Raw genomic sequence first — 14756 nt, 5'->3', positions numbered from 1 at the left:
AAGTCTTCACTGCGAGCAGCAACACCTGATTACTGCTTCCTGGCCAGCAGGTGGATTTCCTCGGCTTTTCTAGCTCCCAGTCCGACACTGCTTGAGCTCAGCATTCCATCTTTTAGCTCTCAAACGGTTAAAAATAAAGATATGTTCAGTCTGTTTTCTAGAGTCCCACAAGGCTTTCCTTCTTTTCCCTCCCTTTTTTCATTTTTCATACTTCCACCTTTTATCCTCACCTTATTCTACTTCCTTTATCTCAAATCTTTTTTTCCTTTACTCCATCTGCCATCCTCCGTTACTTCGCTGTCTTCACCTCTTCATTTCTCTGTACTGAATGTTGCACTATGTGGGCAATGTGCATAGCATCTGTTGCATAAATACTGAACACTGTTGAATGCTATGTGCATACGGTAATTGTAGCTGTGATAGTGAATATAGCTCTATGTTCGCTTAAAACAATGGATTTAAAAACTGGATGTCTGAACACAGCTTCAATTCACAACTCTTTACTACACAGCTATCAAAGTTTAATGTAGTGTGTGTGTAAATCACTTTATACAAAAAGTGTGCGTTGCTTGTGTAACACATGTTACACTATTTCTGTATAAAGCAATTACACAAACTATAGTTTACATGATTCCCACAAATCTCACTGAACGTTAGTAAATGTTCCCCATAGTGGAGACATACAGTAATTACTTTAGAGAAAATGACAGAGGCTACCACTCTGATCTGTAAGTATATCAATACGAGCGCTTCCCAAATTTCAAATAGGAGATAATGCAGCAGGCAAGGTACTCTATTATTCCATACATAGATATGACAACATTCCATAAACCTTCAGCGCTAGCAATGGAGAATCTCTCCTCTGTAGTGAAGATTATGTCAGGCCGCTAAGCATCCTCCTGCAGACACCCAGTGCTTGTAGAACAAGGAGACCATCACCAAATGCAATTAAAGCACTAATTAGCATCCAGAGGTATACATGAACAGCAGTTCATTCACAAACTTCTCAGACAAAGCACTCACATTGTGAGTCTAGTACAACAGGGACCCAATTAAAGCTAAAAAGCCTTAATGCACCAATTGTGCTAAAACATCAAAGATAAGTAAAACGTTGAGATGCCCACTCTCTAGTTACATTCTGACCAGGTTTTGGCTTTCTGCCCTCATCAGGAGGTGAGCTGCAAAAGATGGCTGTATAGTTTACCAGTTAAGGGCACCGCCTTTGACATCCAAGACCAGAGTTTAAGTCCTGTGCTAGAGCCAGTGACTGTTCACTAAGGGGTCCTTGGGCAAGGCTCCCTAATGCTCCAGGGTAGCATGCTGTGTATGCGTTTAGTGGCTGCAACTCTTAAATTGTACACAAGGTGAACCTCTGGTACTAAAAAACATACAGATAGGCCAGTGCTGGAGGGGCAGAAAGCAGCGCATAGGGTACACAGAGGCATGTGATGCAGCAGGGAACATGCCTCTGTGTCTCATCTGCCCATTAAGCATTGCCTTGGGTACACTTTTAAGTAAGTAATGAGGAAATTTTCACCCCAGCTTTGCAAGTACACCATGGTATATATCTGCTGATATAGGCAATGGCTACGTGTGTTTTACCTTATTTTTGGACCATAAGAACCACTTTTTCTCCCCAAAAGTGGGAGGGAAAAGTCAGTGTGTCTTATGGTCTGAATAAAACAATTCGGACCAGCACCAGGTATCCCGCCGCAAGCACATATAGCAGAGGTTTGGTGCCGCCAAATCCACCAATAACATCCGCCTGCTGCTCCTTTCCACCTCGTTAGTCTGCTAGGGAAAGACCCATTCATTATGGCAGCCAATCAGCGCGCAGCTTCCCATATCACCACGGTGTTGGGAATGCTGAGCCAAACTTTCTCGGCTGAAAAAACACTAAGAATGCCTCCACGGGTGGGCCATAGATGGTCCGCCTCAGCCAATCCCCTGTCATCAAAGCATTGTCAGCCAATCGGGGAAATGTTTTCTCCAGATCCACCAATCACATCTGTCTGCTGCTCCGTGTCATGACTGGTGCTGATGGTCTTACAGGCTGGACCGTGGAACCATCATTTAGGTAAATCACTGCACTCGCTCAGTAGCAGGGACCTATCGGATGTCAGTGGGCATTGTTCGTTAAACAACGTAGGACCCTCAGCACCAGTTACAACATGGAGCAGCAAACAGACGTGATTGGTGGATCTAGCGGCAACGTTTCCTGCCTGATTGGCTGACGACGCCTTGATGACTGGGGATTAGCTGAGGCAGACCATCTATGTCCCACCCACTGAAGTATAGGAGCCACTCATAGTGTCTTTGGCCAGGATGGTTTGGCTCAGCACCCCCGCCAGCTGATTGGCTGCCACAACGGATGAGTTTTCCCCTAGCACATTATTGATGTGTGTGATAGGGATGATGGACACATGACCCAGCAGTTAATGGCATTTGGCACGGTTTTTGAACAGAGAGGGATGGTGCATATGCATAGGGGGTTTCTCTTTGCACACCTCTGTATCTTCTCTGGTAGATCTCTCATATCTGACACAACTGTTTGGCACACAGGCATTGGCACCAATATACGAGAGATCCTTGGGCTGTGACAGCAAAGGTAATGATGCAATATTATGGTTTCTGATGATTTGCAGTGTGTTATGTTTACCAGTATATTTTTACATTAAGCACACAGTGTCATGCAATTAAACATCCCACTGCAAAAGAAACCTATTGTGCCGACCTATATTTTTGTATAGTTTATACTGAGGGCTTCACTCTGATTGGCCTAAAGAGCGACAGTGTTTATAGTGTATTGATTGGACGCCGGTAAATGGTAATCACGCCTCCAGCTGTGACATCAGTGGGAGTGTCTTATAAGATGGCCTCATCATGCGTCACATCACTGACCTCGGCAGATTGGGTGGAGAAGCTTCACAAGACACCCCTGCAGCATGGACGCACCAGATTTAGTAAATTTTTCCCTGGTTTTATCCCCTAAATCTAGGTGTGTTTTATGGTCCGAAAAATACGGCAATTACATTCAGAGGTACTTTTGCAAACCTAGTGGAATAACTTGAACACTGACTTTGGTCTAAACCTAGTGGAATAACTTGAACATTGACTTTGGTCTAAACTTGTTTTTTAGGGATCAGTAAGGGAGGGTTCTGTGTGAGAATAGTGTTAGGTTAAGTTGTAGTAAAATATTGCTATTACTGTATTTACAGATACTTTACTACAGTAATTTACACTTACGACTGCTCCACGCTCATGGGCGTGGCCGCGGCGGCAGCCCCAGGACCGCCTAACGCCAATTGGTGTCAAGTACTGGTCCTGCACTTTTCAGGAGATCGTGCGCAGGCTGCGTGCGCATCTCCTGCTTGGGGGGCAAAGTTTCAGTCTCCGAGCGGCGATCGCAGCCCGGGAGACTGTTAGATAGCGTAACAGCCGTATATTTACATGTACAGCGCTGCGTTCTGCAGCAGTGCTGTACTGGGGACAGCCTTGTGACACGGTTGTCCCCCTGGGGCACTTGAGAACGATCAGCTCGCTCATAGGCAGAAGCCTATGACAGCCGATCACCAGGATTGGCCGGCTGGGGGGAGGGAGGGGTTTTGGAAAAATAAATAAATAAAGAAATGGTCAAAAAAAATAAAGATATAAATATTTATTAAAAAATAAATAAACACAGAGAGCTCTGTTGGTGGGGAGAAAAAGGGGGATCAATAGTGTGCTGTGTTGTGCGGCCCTGCAGCTTGGCCCTAAAGCCAAACTTTTACTAAAGGTCTTTAGCACTGTTTAGCACTGTGGTCCTCAAGTGGTTAAAAACGCAGAATATCAATACATTTTACTGAGATTCTTCTAGCCGAATTTGGGCACCTATGCATGCATTAATATTTCTTTTCAGTTGGCAGTTGTTAAAGAGGAACTCCAGTGAAAATAATGTAATTAAAAAAAGGGCTTCATTTTTACAATAATTATGTATAAATGATTTAGTCAGTGTTTGCCAATTGTGATATGTTTTAAATCCCTGATTTATATTCTGACATTTATCACATGGTGACATTTTTACTGCTGCCAAGTGATGTAGCTGCTGCTTGCCGTTTTGGCAGTTGGAAACAGCTGTAAACAGCTATTTCCCACAATGCACAGGGTTCACAGACAGGAAACTGCCAAGAGTAGTACTCAGAATTTCTTTGTGGGAGGGGCTTCACCACAATATCAGTCATACAGCGCTCCCTGATGGTCTGTTTGTGAAAAGGAATAGATTTCTCATGTAAAAGGGGGTATCAGCTACTGATTGGAATAAAGTTCAATTCTTGGTCGGAGTTTCTCTTTAAATTATCCCGTCCAGGTTCGCTGAATCTCTTTTTTTCAGGTAAATATTGCAGAAAGAACTTAAAACACATGTAGTCTAAAATGCATTACTTGCTAATGATCATTATCAGCTTTTATTTGCTGCGTGAAGTTTTGTTTTAGCCAATTACATTTTATGCCCAAGACTGCCAATAACCGCTTATCCCTCCTCCTATCTGACCACCCTGGAAAATGATGACTTGTGAATACGTTGTAACTTCATAAAAAGGTTTTTTTAATGGAGAGAAATATGCATAGAAATGTATCATTGATGTGTCCACTTTTTCAAAACTATCAAAAATGTAGAAGTCTTCATTTCTTCTTCTTGTAAGTCTGGAGGCAGACTTGATCTTCACAAGTTAATTCCTGAAATAACATAGTAATATACACATCAGATGGGATTATTTGAGCTCTCACCACCACCACAGAAAAATATACTATAATCTCAGTACTATAATCTCACAAATATTATAAATGCGATAGTTGGGATGTTTGTTGCTCAATCACGCAACAATGGCACACATATAGTACATTACCTGGAATAACATATAGGATACTTTTTATCCCCATAACCAAAAAGTGGGCATAGACAAATACAAATTTCACTGAAATGTAAACTGCATCCATTCTTACACTATTAATGGCAGGGTTCTCAAACTTTGTACAATTGGTCACTGGGTGACTGGGATTAATATTCAGAAAAGTAGGTGGAGCCTACAAAAGCCATTCAAAATGCACCTATTGCTTTTTAATAGACCTAGACACAAGCATGTCTGGTAAGTAGTTGCACAGTCTTTAATGCTGGACTTTTCTTTCTATCAGCAGTTAAAAAAGATATAAAACGACATTGGACTTTATTTTCTCCAGCAAGTGCACCTGTAAGAAAGAAAATGCCCCAAAGGGGTGCTCACCTTAATAGAGGGAAGCCTCTGCATAACCCAGAGGCTTTCCCCCAGTCCTGCATCAGGCCATTCTGGTGCTGTGTCCCCCGAAAGACCATTGACAAGGGTTTGTCAATGACTCACGCATTCACAGTAACAGCTACCAGATCGAGCTTGGCTTTTTCAGCCGTAGCCGGAGTGGGTCTTTGCTACTGTGCAGGTGCAATGTGGCTATGCCTGTGAGCCTTGCTGGTCTCATTGCTGAAGCGGCCTGGTGGCGGAGGATGGCGCGAGTCGCCCGTGCAGTAGAGCAGACCTGGCTCAGCTATTTCTGCCTGAACCCGATTGGAAAGACCCTACTGTGCCGGCGTTGGATCGCGGTAGGTAAATATTTACATTGCCCATGTTTTGTGGCTGCCAGAGCTGCATCCCGAAGGGTGAGGAGGGCAGGGGAAGCCTAATTAGGATCCATAGGCTTCCCCCTCCCGAGGTAAGTACCCCCAGGGGCATTTTTTTCATTACTGATCCTCTTTAATTACTTGTGTTTTAACCCTTAGCAAATCAACACCCACATCCATAATATATTAGCTTAGGGCCCATTTCCAGTAGCCGCCGCGCGTCTCGCACTTCCCTGTTGAGTGAGTATGCAGCCGAATTCTGGAGGCCATGCATGGCTATAGGATTCGCTGCCACTCTCACTGAAAAATGCTGCAATGTCGGCCGAATCGCTGTGACAAGCGAGTCGGACGGTGGCAGCATTATCCCCTATGACAGAGTTTCCCCACTCGATTTGCCTTCGGGGAAACTCTGCAGATTTGGCCCGATTTCCTCAGTAGTGGAAACGGGCCCTTATAGTTCTGCTTTATCAAAACTATGGTAGTGTAGCAATTAATCGGCATTGTTGAAGTTACAAAAAAAATCTTTTTACCAGGTACAATAGGTCACCCTCAATCCAGTGCTTCCAGCCACGATTTTGTTTTTCCCCTTTTTGAACGCAAACAAGCTTGTCACCATCCCAGGACACTAAGGTCTGTGGAATATATAAAACAGGCATTATACACAGGACATGTTGCTAGAGCCAGAAGTAGTATTTGCAGAAGAGCCCACAAACCTTCACAGTTCTGTTGTCCAAGCCCTTGGTTTGTTCCTCAAATTCCACTCCAACAGTGAAGTCAACAAAGTAGTTCCGGAATGTGCTCAGGGTCTTAGTCTTGAAGTTATCTCCATTCTGTTCCAATTCTTTGGTTTGCGTCAAATAGGCAGCAATCTTACGGGTAGCAAAGTCAATGTCTATGGAAGAAGAAAACTCGGGTTACAAATACAACTTTCAGTGTTGCCCACTTTATCTTTGCATATACAGCATTTGCCATAAAACGTTTTCCTATGTTTGTCACATATCAGATAGATACACTTTTCAGTATGGCCATGTATAGCTCAGTACTGTATCTGAAAAATATATGATATGAACATTGTATTCAACAATGTAATTTGCACACCCCAAGTGAATCGACTTTTAGTGACTCAACCTCATAATGTGCAACAGTTCCCTGCTGAACACAGACATTTGCAGCATTTTGTGATTATCATCTTTGAGTGCAGTACAGCTGAGGAGCAAATTCTGACTGATAACGGTAGTATAGAATAACTCTTTAGTGCATTTTATAGTCTATGGGGATTTGCATACTGACGCGGTACCTTGCGATGCAACTGAAGTGACGTTTTTGCCACATCCCTGGTGCTCGGACAGATCTCCGTTACTGTGCGGTTCTGCGTCAACATGCAGCGGACCGGAAGTTATGTAAGTCAATGGCGAGGCGTGTCAGTGTGAAAACCCGCCGCAGGTTTTACAAGCCGCGCACGTGAGGACATTTTTTTACAATACATTTCCACGCATGAGATTGCATTGGCCACCGGAAGTGAGTATCCCCGAGCATTCTGGGAGACGTTCTTTTCTACTGGCTTTAGTACTCTCAGTAACTGAACATTCCGCAGGAATCACCTGCCAGTATTAAATCAGTGGGAGGAAAGATTTTACAATGGCCAAACACTAACTAAATACATTTATAAAACAATATATATATTTTTTTATTAAGAAGCTTTTTTGTTAATATATAATTTTGACTATAGATCCTTTATAAAGATCTAGTTCCCAACCAGAGTTGTACTTAGCGGTCTCGGGCCCCCCAGCAGTGTTGATCCAGCCAGGTCCCCTACAAAACACAATTGGTCCATCCATTCATTAAAGAGAATCTGTCATGTTGAGCTAAATTCCTACCTAAAAGACAAGGCAAATAACATTTATATCGCGCTTTTCTCCTGACGGACTTAAAGCGCCAGAGCTGCAGCCACTAGGACGCGCTCTATAGGCAGTTGCAGTGTTAGGGAGACTTGCCTAAGGTCTCCTACTGAATAGGTGTTTGCTTACTGAACAGGCAGAGCCGAGATTCGAAACCTGGTCTCCTGTGTCAGAGGCAGAGTCCTTAACCATTACACCATCCAGCCACTACTAAAAGGAATCTGAAGCCTAACATAAAATAAATAACAGACACTTACCTAAGGAGAGGGGAGGCTCTGAGTCCTAATGAGCCTTCCCCTTCCTCCTGATGTCCTTGGTTTCCAGCAGGCTCTTCCGTTTGTATCTCCCACCAGGGGAGACTTCGGCAATCTTGGGAAGCACTCAGGCTTCTGAAGACCGGTGGCTCTGTACTGTGCGCGCAGGAGAGAGGGCGTATGCGCAGTACGGAGCGGTCCGTCTTCGGAAGCCCCAGTGCTTCCAAAGGCTCCAGAAGTCTCGCCAACCTGGAAGATAGCAGCCACAACCAAATTAGCCCTGGACTGCTAATGGGGGAGCCTGCAGGGGAACACAGACATCGGGAGGAGAACAGGAAGGCTCATTAGGACCCAGAGCCTTCTCCCTCGTTAGGTACATATCTGTATTTTATTTTAGGCTTCAGACTCTCTTTAACCACTTTAGGATTTCTGGTACACATATCTATGCCCCTTTAAACTTCACATGTGGATCAGGGGGGTAGATATGCGTACTGCTATGTTATCGTCGTCTTCACGATCCCCGCGCTGTTTTACGTCGATCCACCATCGCAGCCCCCTCCATCTGTGATCAGGATGTGAGAATCTTTTGATTCTCAATCACGATCATCATTCCCATTAGTGTTGTCCGGATCATGAACGATTCGGATCTTTGATCCGGATCTTTTTTGTGAGTCGAATCATCCGGATCATCACAATGAACGATTTGGTTCACAGTGGATGTCTGGAAGAAACAGGAACTGCAGCTTCTGCCTGAGTGCCTGTGTTCAGTGTGCGAGTGAACCCCTCCCCTGCCTCCTGTACAGTGTTTGTCAGCACAGTGGGAGGCAAGGGGGAGACAATACAGAGACTGTCTGGAAATGTACTATCTCTAGAGCGAGACTTGTGAGGCGGGAGTGTGTGAATGCAGAAAGCTAAAGGTAAAGGGAGGGGGGACACCAAGAGCCCAATAGTGTGATATTGTATAGATGATAATTAATAATGAGTAATATAACAATTTAATACTCACAAACCAGGGTTACCATTAGGCAACCACTGTGAAGGCAGGTGGGGAGATTAACCTGACCCCACTCAGGATTAAAAGTCGCTCTCTGTAGATGGGAAGAAGATGGGTACAACCCTCCACCAAGGGTGGACTTAGCAATATGTAGAAGCTTTCCAGAGGCGCCAATAGAATAAAAGTCACTTAAACGAGCTTAAAACCGATGGGGCAGTGGTGGGCCTATCCCATCCATGCGGACAAAGCAAACAAAGGAAGGACTGTGGCATCAACAGTCAAACAACAATTTATTTATACTCCACAGTAAAAATAGGCAACGCGTTTCACGGGCTCAATCCCGCTTCATCAGGCCAATGAAAAAGGAGCATACAGCTTAACAGCATCAAAACCACACTGAGCGCCTCAGAGGCGCTCAGTGTGGTTTTGATGCTGTTAAGCTGTATGCTCCTTTTTCATTGGCCTGATGAAGCGGGATTGAGCCCGTGAAACGCGTTGCCTATTTTTACTGTGGAGTATAAATAAATTGTTGTTTGACTGTTGATGCCACAGTCCTTCCTTTGTTTGCTTTGTCCGCATGGATGGGATAGGCCCACCACTGCCCCATCGGTTTTAAGCTCGTTTAAGTGACTTTTATTCTATTGGCGCCTCTGGAAAGCTTCTACAGAAAGCTAAAGGTGACCATCCTCTCTGCACCAGGGCAGGAACTGTGGGGGGCGAAATCAGAGGTAGAATGCATCATATACTGCGTTGTTCTCACTGTCAGTCCACGCTGTCTCCCTGCCCTTCCCGCAGGTCCTCAATATGTGCACAAGCACAATCTCGGCTCTGCCTGTTCAGTAAGCTAGCACCTATTCGGTAGGAGACCTTATGTAAGTCTCCCTAACACTGCTACTGCCTATAGAGCACGTCCTAGTGGCTGCAGCTCCGGCGCTTTGAGTCCGCCAGGAGAAAAGCGCAATATAAATGTTATTTGTCTTGTCTCCTCACTGTCAGCGCAAGCTGTCTTTCTACCCTTTGTCCAGATCCTCAGTATGTGCACAAGCACAATCTTCCTGCTGCATCTCTCCCTTCCCCATTAGCACCCTCAATGTGCACCCCAACACCTCTCACTCTGCTGCACCCCTCACTATGCACCCCAACACCTCTCACTCTGATTCACCCCTCACTGTGCACCCCAACACCTCTCACTCTGCTGCACCCCTCACTATGCACCCCAACACCTCTCACTCTGCTGCACCCCTCACTATGCACCCCAACACCTCTCACTCTGATTCACCCCTCACTGTGCACCCCAACACCTCTCACTCTGCTGCACCCCTGACTGTGCACCCCTCACTGTGCACCGCAACACCTCTCACTCTGATTCACCCCTCACTGTGCACCGCAACGCCTCTCACTCTGATGCACCCCTCACTGTGCACCCCAACACCCCTCACTCTGCTGCACCCCTGACTGTGCACCTCACTCTGCTGCACCCCTCACTGTGCACCCCAACACCCCTCACTCTGCTGCACCCCTGACTGTGCACCCAGCACTCCTCACTCTGATGCACCTCTCACTGTGCACCCCAACACCCTTCACTCTGCTGCACCCCTGACTGTGCACCTCACTCTGCTGCACCCCTCACTGTGCACCCCAAAACCTCTTACTCTGCTGCACCCCTAACTGTGCACCCCAACACCTCTCACTCTGATGCACCCCTGACTGTGCACCTTACTCTGCTGCACCCCTCACTGTGCACCCCAACACCCCTCACTCTGCTGCACCCCTGACTGTGCACCCAGCACTCCTCACTCTGCTGCACCCCTCACTGTGCACCGCACGAGTCCACATCCTGCACAAGTCCACATATCATGTCTTAAAACAGAACTAAAACTAAAATATATCAGTGAAGTTGACACATAGCTTGCTATACTAGCAGCCAGGCTTGAACAGAATGTACAGTGCAAGGAAAGTCCTGTCCTGATAGTCATTTCACCCCCAGTCTGCTTCCCTAGTAAAATGATTCAAAGATTGTGGTTCAAAGATCCGCATCTTTTCAATGATCCAATTTGAATCCTCCGAATCTTTGAAAAGATCCGGACTTCCCATATCTAGTTCCCATGTCTTCGGAGAGCTGGAAAACGTCATGCAAACTCTCAGAAGGACACTTCTGTGTTCTTCCGTGTTCTATTAATAGAAACACATAGTCTCAGTAGCACGATCTTGTGGTCAAAAAGTAAAATACACCTAATTATACCAGTATACTATTTTACATAGAAAGTTTATTATTATTTTTTTTTATTTTATTAGTTTTAACCCCATCCAACCCTGCCCCACAGTTACAGAAATAAAACACTTGTTAAAAAAAATTACATCATTTAATTTTTTTACATAAATAGTTACCTTTGGGACTTTTCTAATATGGATGTCATGAGAGTATATCACTGTTAATTTTGCAGAAAAAAAGCCTTGTAATAAGTGAAATAGTATAAAAAAATCCCTAAATGGAAAAATGCTCCTTTATTTCCAGACAAAATATTATCACCATACATTGTACTAGGGACACGATTTAAACGTTGTAATAACTGGGACAAATGGGCAAATAAAACGTGTGGGTTTTATGTATCGAAGCACATTTTATTTTAAAACTATAAATGCTTAAAACTGAGAAATAATCATTTTTTTTCTTTTTTTTCCTTTTTATTCCATTTACAATGCATATAAAATAATTCATAGCAAAAACTACCACCCAAATAAAGCCTAATTTGTGGCGAAAAAAAACAATATATGGATCATTTCAGTGTGATAAGTAACAATAAAGTTATCGCTGAATGAATGGGAGAATCGCTGAAATGTGAAAGTTGTTTTGGTTTTTAAAGGGACACTTAAGTCTGTGGAAAAAAATGAGTTTTACTCACCTGGGGCTTCCAGCAGCCCCCTGCAGCTGTATTGTGCCCACGCCGACTCCATCAGATGCTCCTGGCCCCGCTGGCAGCCACTTCCGGTTTCGGCGACAGGAGCCGACAGGCAGGGAACGCAAGTGATTCTTCGTGTTCCCAATCACAATAGCGCCCAACCACCTGTCGGCTCCTGTCACCGAAACCGGAAGTGGCTGCCGGCGGGGCCAGGAGCATCTGATGAAGTCGGCGTGGGAACAATACAGCTGCAGGGGGCTGCTGGAAGCCCCAGGTGAGTAAAACTCATTTTTTTTCCACAGACTTAAAGCGAACTCAAACCAAACATTTTTTTATTTTAAAATATTTAGATGCACTGCTCTGACACATACAAAGATAAATAAACACTCCTTCAAGCCTATGAGCATTTCAGTGCATGCTTTCCACCCTTCTCTTTTAATAACTAGGGTTATACAGGTGGCAGCCATTAGCAATTCCTCCTTTGCTAGACACCACCTACTCCACCACTTTGCCGGATTTTGTCCCGGCAATATGAAAGGAAGGGAGGGGTTCCTCCAATAAATGTAAAATATTTTATGTTTGTCATCATGCAGTTGAAAAAAGGCTGCTATTTATTATAATTTAGAAAATAGATTTTATTTCTGAAATCTTGTATTTTTAATTTGGGTCCACTTTAAGTGTCCCTTTAAGGGAAAAAAACCTGTGATCCTGAAGTGGTTCAGAACCTGAGATGGGGATTAAAAAGAAAATATACATACCTGGGGCTTCCTCTAGCCCCCTCCAGACTTAATGCTCCCACGCCATCCTCCTCCGCCTACAAGTTATTTTGCAATTGGCCCCGGAAAGTCCTCCGGTGCGGGGCCAACTGCGCATGCGTGGCTATGCGCGATTCTTCTGCCCTTCCATCGCCAGGAGCTTTCTGCGCCTGCGCAGTACTACTGTGCAGTTGCAGAATGTTCTTGGCAACGGGAGCGAGACGGAGGAGTGCGTGTGGCCGGACTGTGCCTGCACCAACTGGACGACTTACCAGGGCCAGTTGCGGACCAACGAGGAGGCGGAGGAGGACGGCGTGGGAGTGATAAGCCTTGAGGTGCTGGAGAAAGACCCAAGTATGTATATTTCTTTTTAACCACTTAACGACCGCCTAACGGTGATAGGCGTCGGCAGGTCGAAGTGGTGTTACCATGGAAACGGCCGCTCCTTTCCATGTCAGTTCACGGAGAGTGTCTCCGTGAACAGCCTGCGAGCCTCCGATCGCGGCACGCAGGTGAAATGTAAACACGTGGGGAAGAAATCCCCGCTGTTTACATCATACGGCGCTGCTGCGCAGCAGCGCCGTAAAGCAGATCGGCGATCCCTGGCCTCCGATTGGCCGGGGACCACCGGCATCTGATAGGCTGAAGCCTATCCTAGGTGGCGCAGGACGGATCACTGTCCTGTGCCGCCCACAACAAGAGGGAGAGGGAGGGAAGGAGAGGGAGGGCGGAAATCCCTGCGGAGGGGGGCTTTGAGGAGCCCCCCCGCTAGGCCAAAATAGCCAGCGGCGATTAGACCCCCCAGCAGGACATCCCCCTAGTGGGGAAAAAAGGGGGGAAGTCTGGTCACCCTGGCTGAAATCTGATATGTGCTGTGGGCTGGAGAGCCCACGCAGCACAGATCATAGGAAAATAGGCTGGTCCTTAAAGAGAAACTCCAACCAAGAATTGAACTTTACCCCAATCAGTAGCTGATACCCCCTTTTACATGAGAAATCTATTGCTTTTCACAAACAGACCATCAGGGGGCGCTGTATGGCTGATATTGTGGTGAAAGCCCTCCCACAAGAAGCTCTGAGGACCGAGGTACGGTTGGCAGTTTCCTGTCTGTGAACCTTGTTACATTGTACGAAATAGCTGTTTACAGCTGTCTCCAACTGCCAAAACAGCTAGCAGCAGCTACATAACCTGCCCACAGTAAAAATGTCACCATGTGATAAATGTCACAATTTAAATCGGGGAGAGGAAAGATTTTACAATGAGCAAACACTGACGAAATCATTTATACATAATTATGGTAAAAATGAAGCACTTTTTTTATTACATTATTTTCACTGGAGTTCCTCTTTAAGTGGTTCATCATCCATCTCAGGTACACTTTAAGCTTGGTACACACTTTCATTTTTGATTGGCCAATCACTGACCAATGTTACGACCTCCATGTAGTATGAGAGCTTACCTACTCAATCTGCTCATAGTATTCAGTATCTGTTGACCGTCATACTACACAGAGGTGGTAAAATTGGTTATTGAGTGGCCAATCATAATTGAAAGTGTGTAGCAGGCTTTACACACAAGCTTCTTACCAGTTACCAGGCAGTGGAGCAGCTGTTTGGCAGCACTGGGAGGGATGTGACAGCTAAACAACCCTTTAGCCTAATAAATAACCTGAGCCTAACATGGCCATAATAGTCCCAAAACGTTCACATTAACCGCCCCTGTTTCTAACCTGCAATAACCACTAAAACACTATGTCAGGAATCCCAATATTGTAGTTTCACTGGAAGACTGCAACAATCCATAAGGTTTCAAATGAACATACCTAATGCCTTCATGTATCCATCAAAGTTGTCATTCTTCTCCATGACCCAGGTGCCATTGTAGTCTGCAGGCATGGTGACAGAGGACAGATATGGAGTGTTGCCTGGGAGCTCTGTGGATGGACTACAAGGAAAATGATTTCTGTCTGCAGTTTATATGGTCCCTGGTAGACGGATACCCGGGATTCTGATAAAAGGGTTCCAAAGTCACAGATTGTCTGACAAGTGACTTTATAGTTATAGGTCCATAGGGCAAGTGTGGAACTTTACTTTGAACTTGTAAATGGATAAGCCCAGCCAGATATTAACCTTTTTATAGTCCTTCTGCTCAATTAGAGAATTGTAATACCTGTGATTATAATGGGGGGAGACCTTCAGAACAGGCATGGTTACTCGCAAGAGACCTTCCAGTTGTTCCCTGTGCTCAATAATGGATATAAAAGGGTTCATTCTGAAAACTTCTTTGGTGTATTTAATGCCTGTTTTATGTAATATCCCTAAACACAATT

At 45.1% G+C, this 14756-nt stretch overlaps 1 protein-coding gene across 1 annotated transcript; it reads right to left on the bottom strand.

The window, feature by feature from the left end:
- Window positions 1-4625: 4625 nt before the first annotated feature.
- On the bottom strand, window positions 4626-14405 carry LOC137570499 (retinol-binding protein 2-like). Its single transcript, XM_068279171.1, has 4 exons — window positions 14250-14405; window positions 6340-6518; window positions 6157-6258; window positions 4626-4713 (listed from the first exon to the last, which is right to left on the bottom strand). The coding sequence occupies exons 1-4, from the start codon at window positions 14320-14322 to the stop codon at window positions 4660-4662; spliced, it is 408 nt and encodes a 135-aa protein (XP_068135272.1). The 5' UTR covers window positions 14323-14405; the 3' UTR covers window positions 4626-4659.
- Window positions 14406-14756: the final 351 nt, after the last annotated feature.

Source organism: Hyperolius riggenbachi, chromosome 4 (genome assembly GCF_040937935.1).
Source record: "Hyperolius riggenbachi isolate aHypRig1 chromosome 4, aHypRig1.pri, whole genome shotgun sequence".
Lineage (NCBI taxonomy): Eukaryota > Metazoa > Chordata > Amphibia > Anura > Hyperoliidae > Hyperolius > Hyperolius riggenbachi.
The sequence above is the reverse complement of the archived record's forward strand: the minus strand, read 5'-3'. Positions and strand labels throughout refer to the sequence as shown.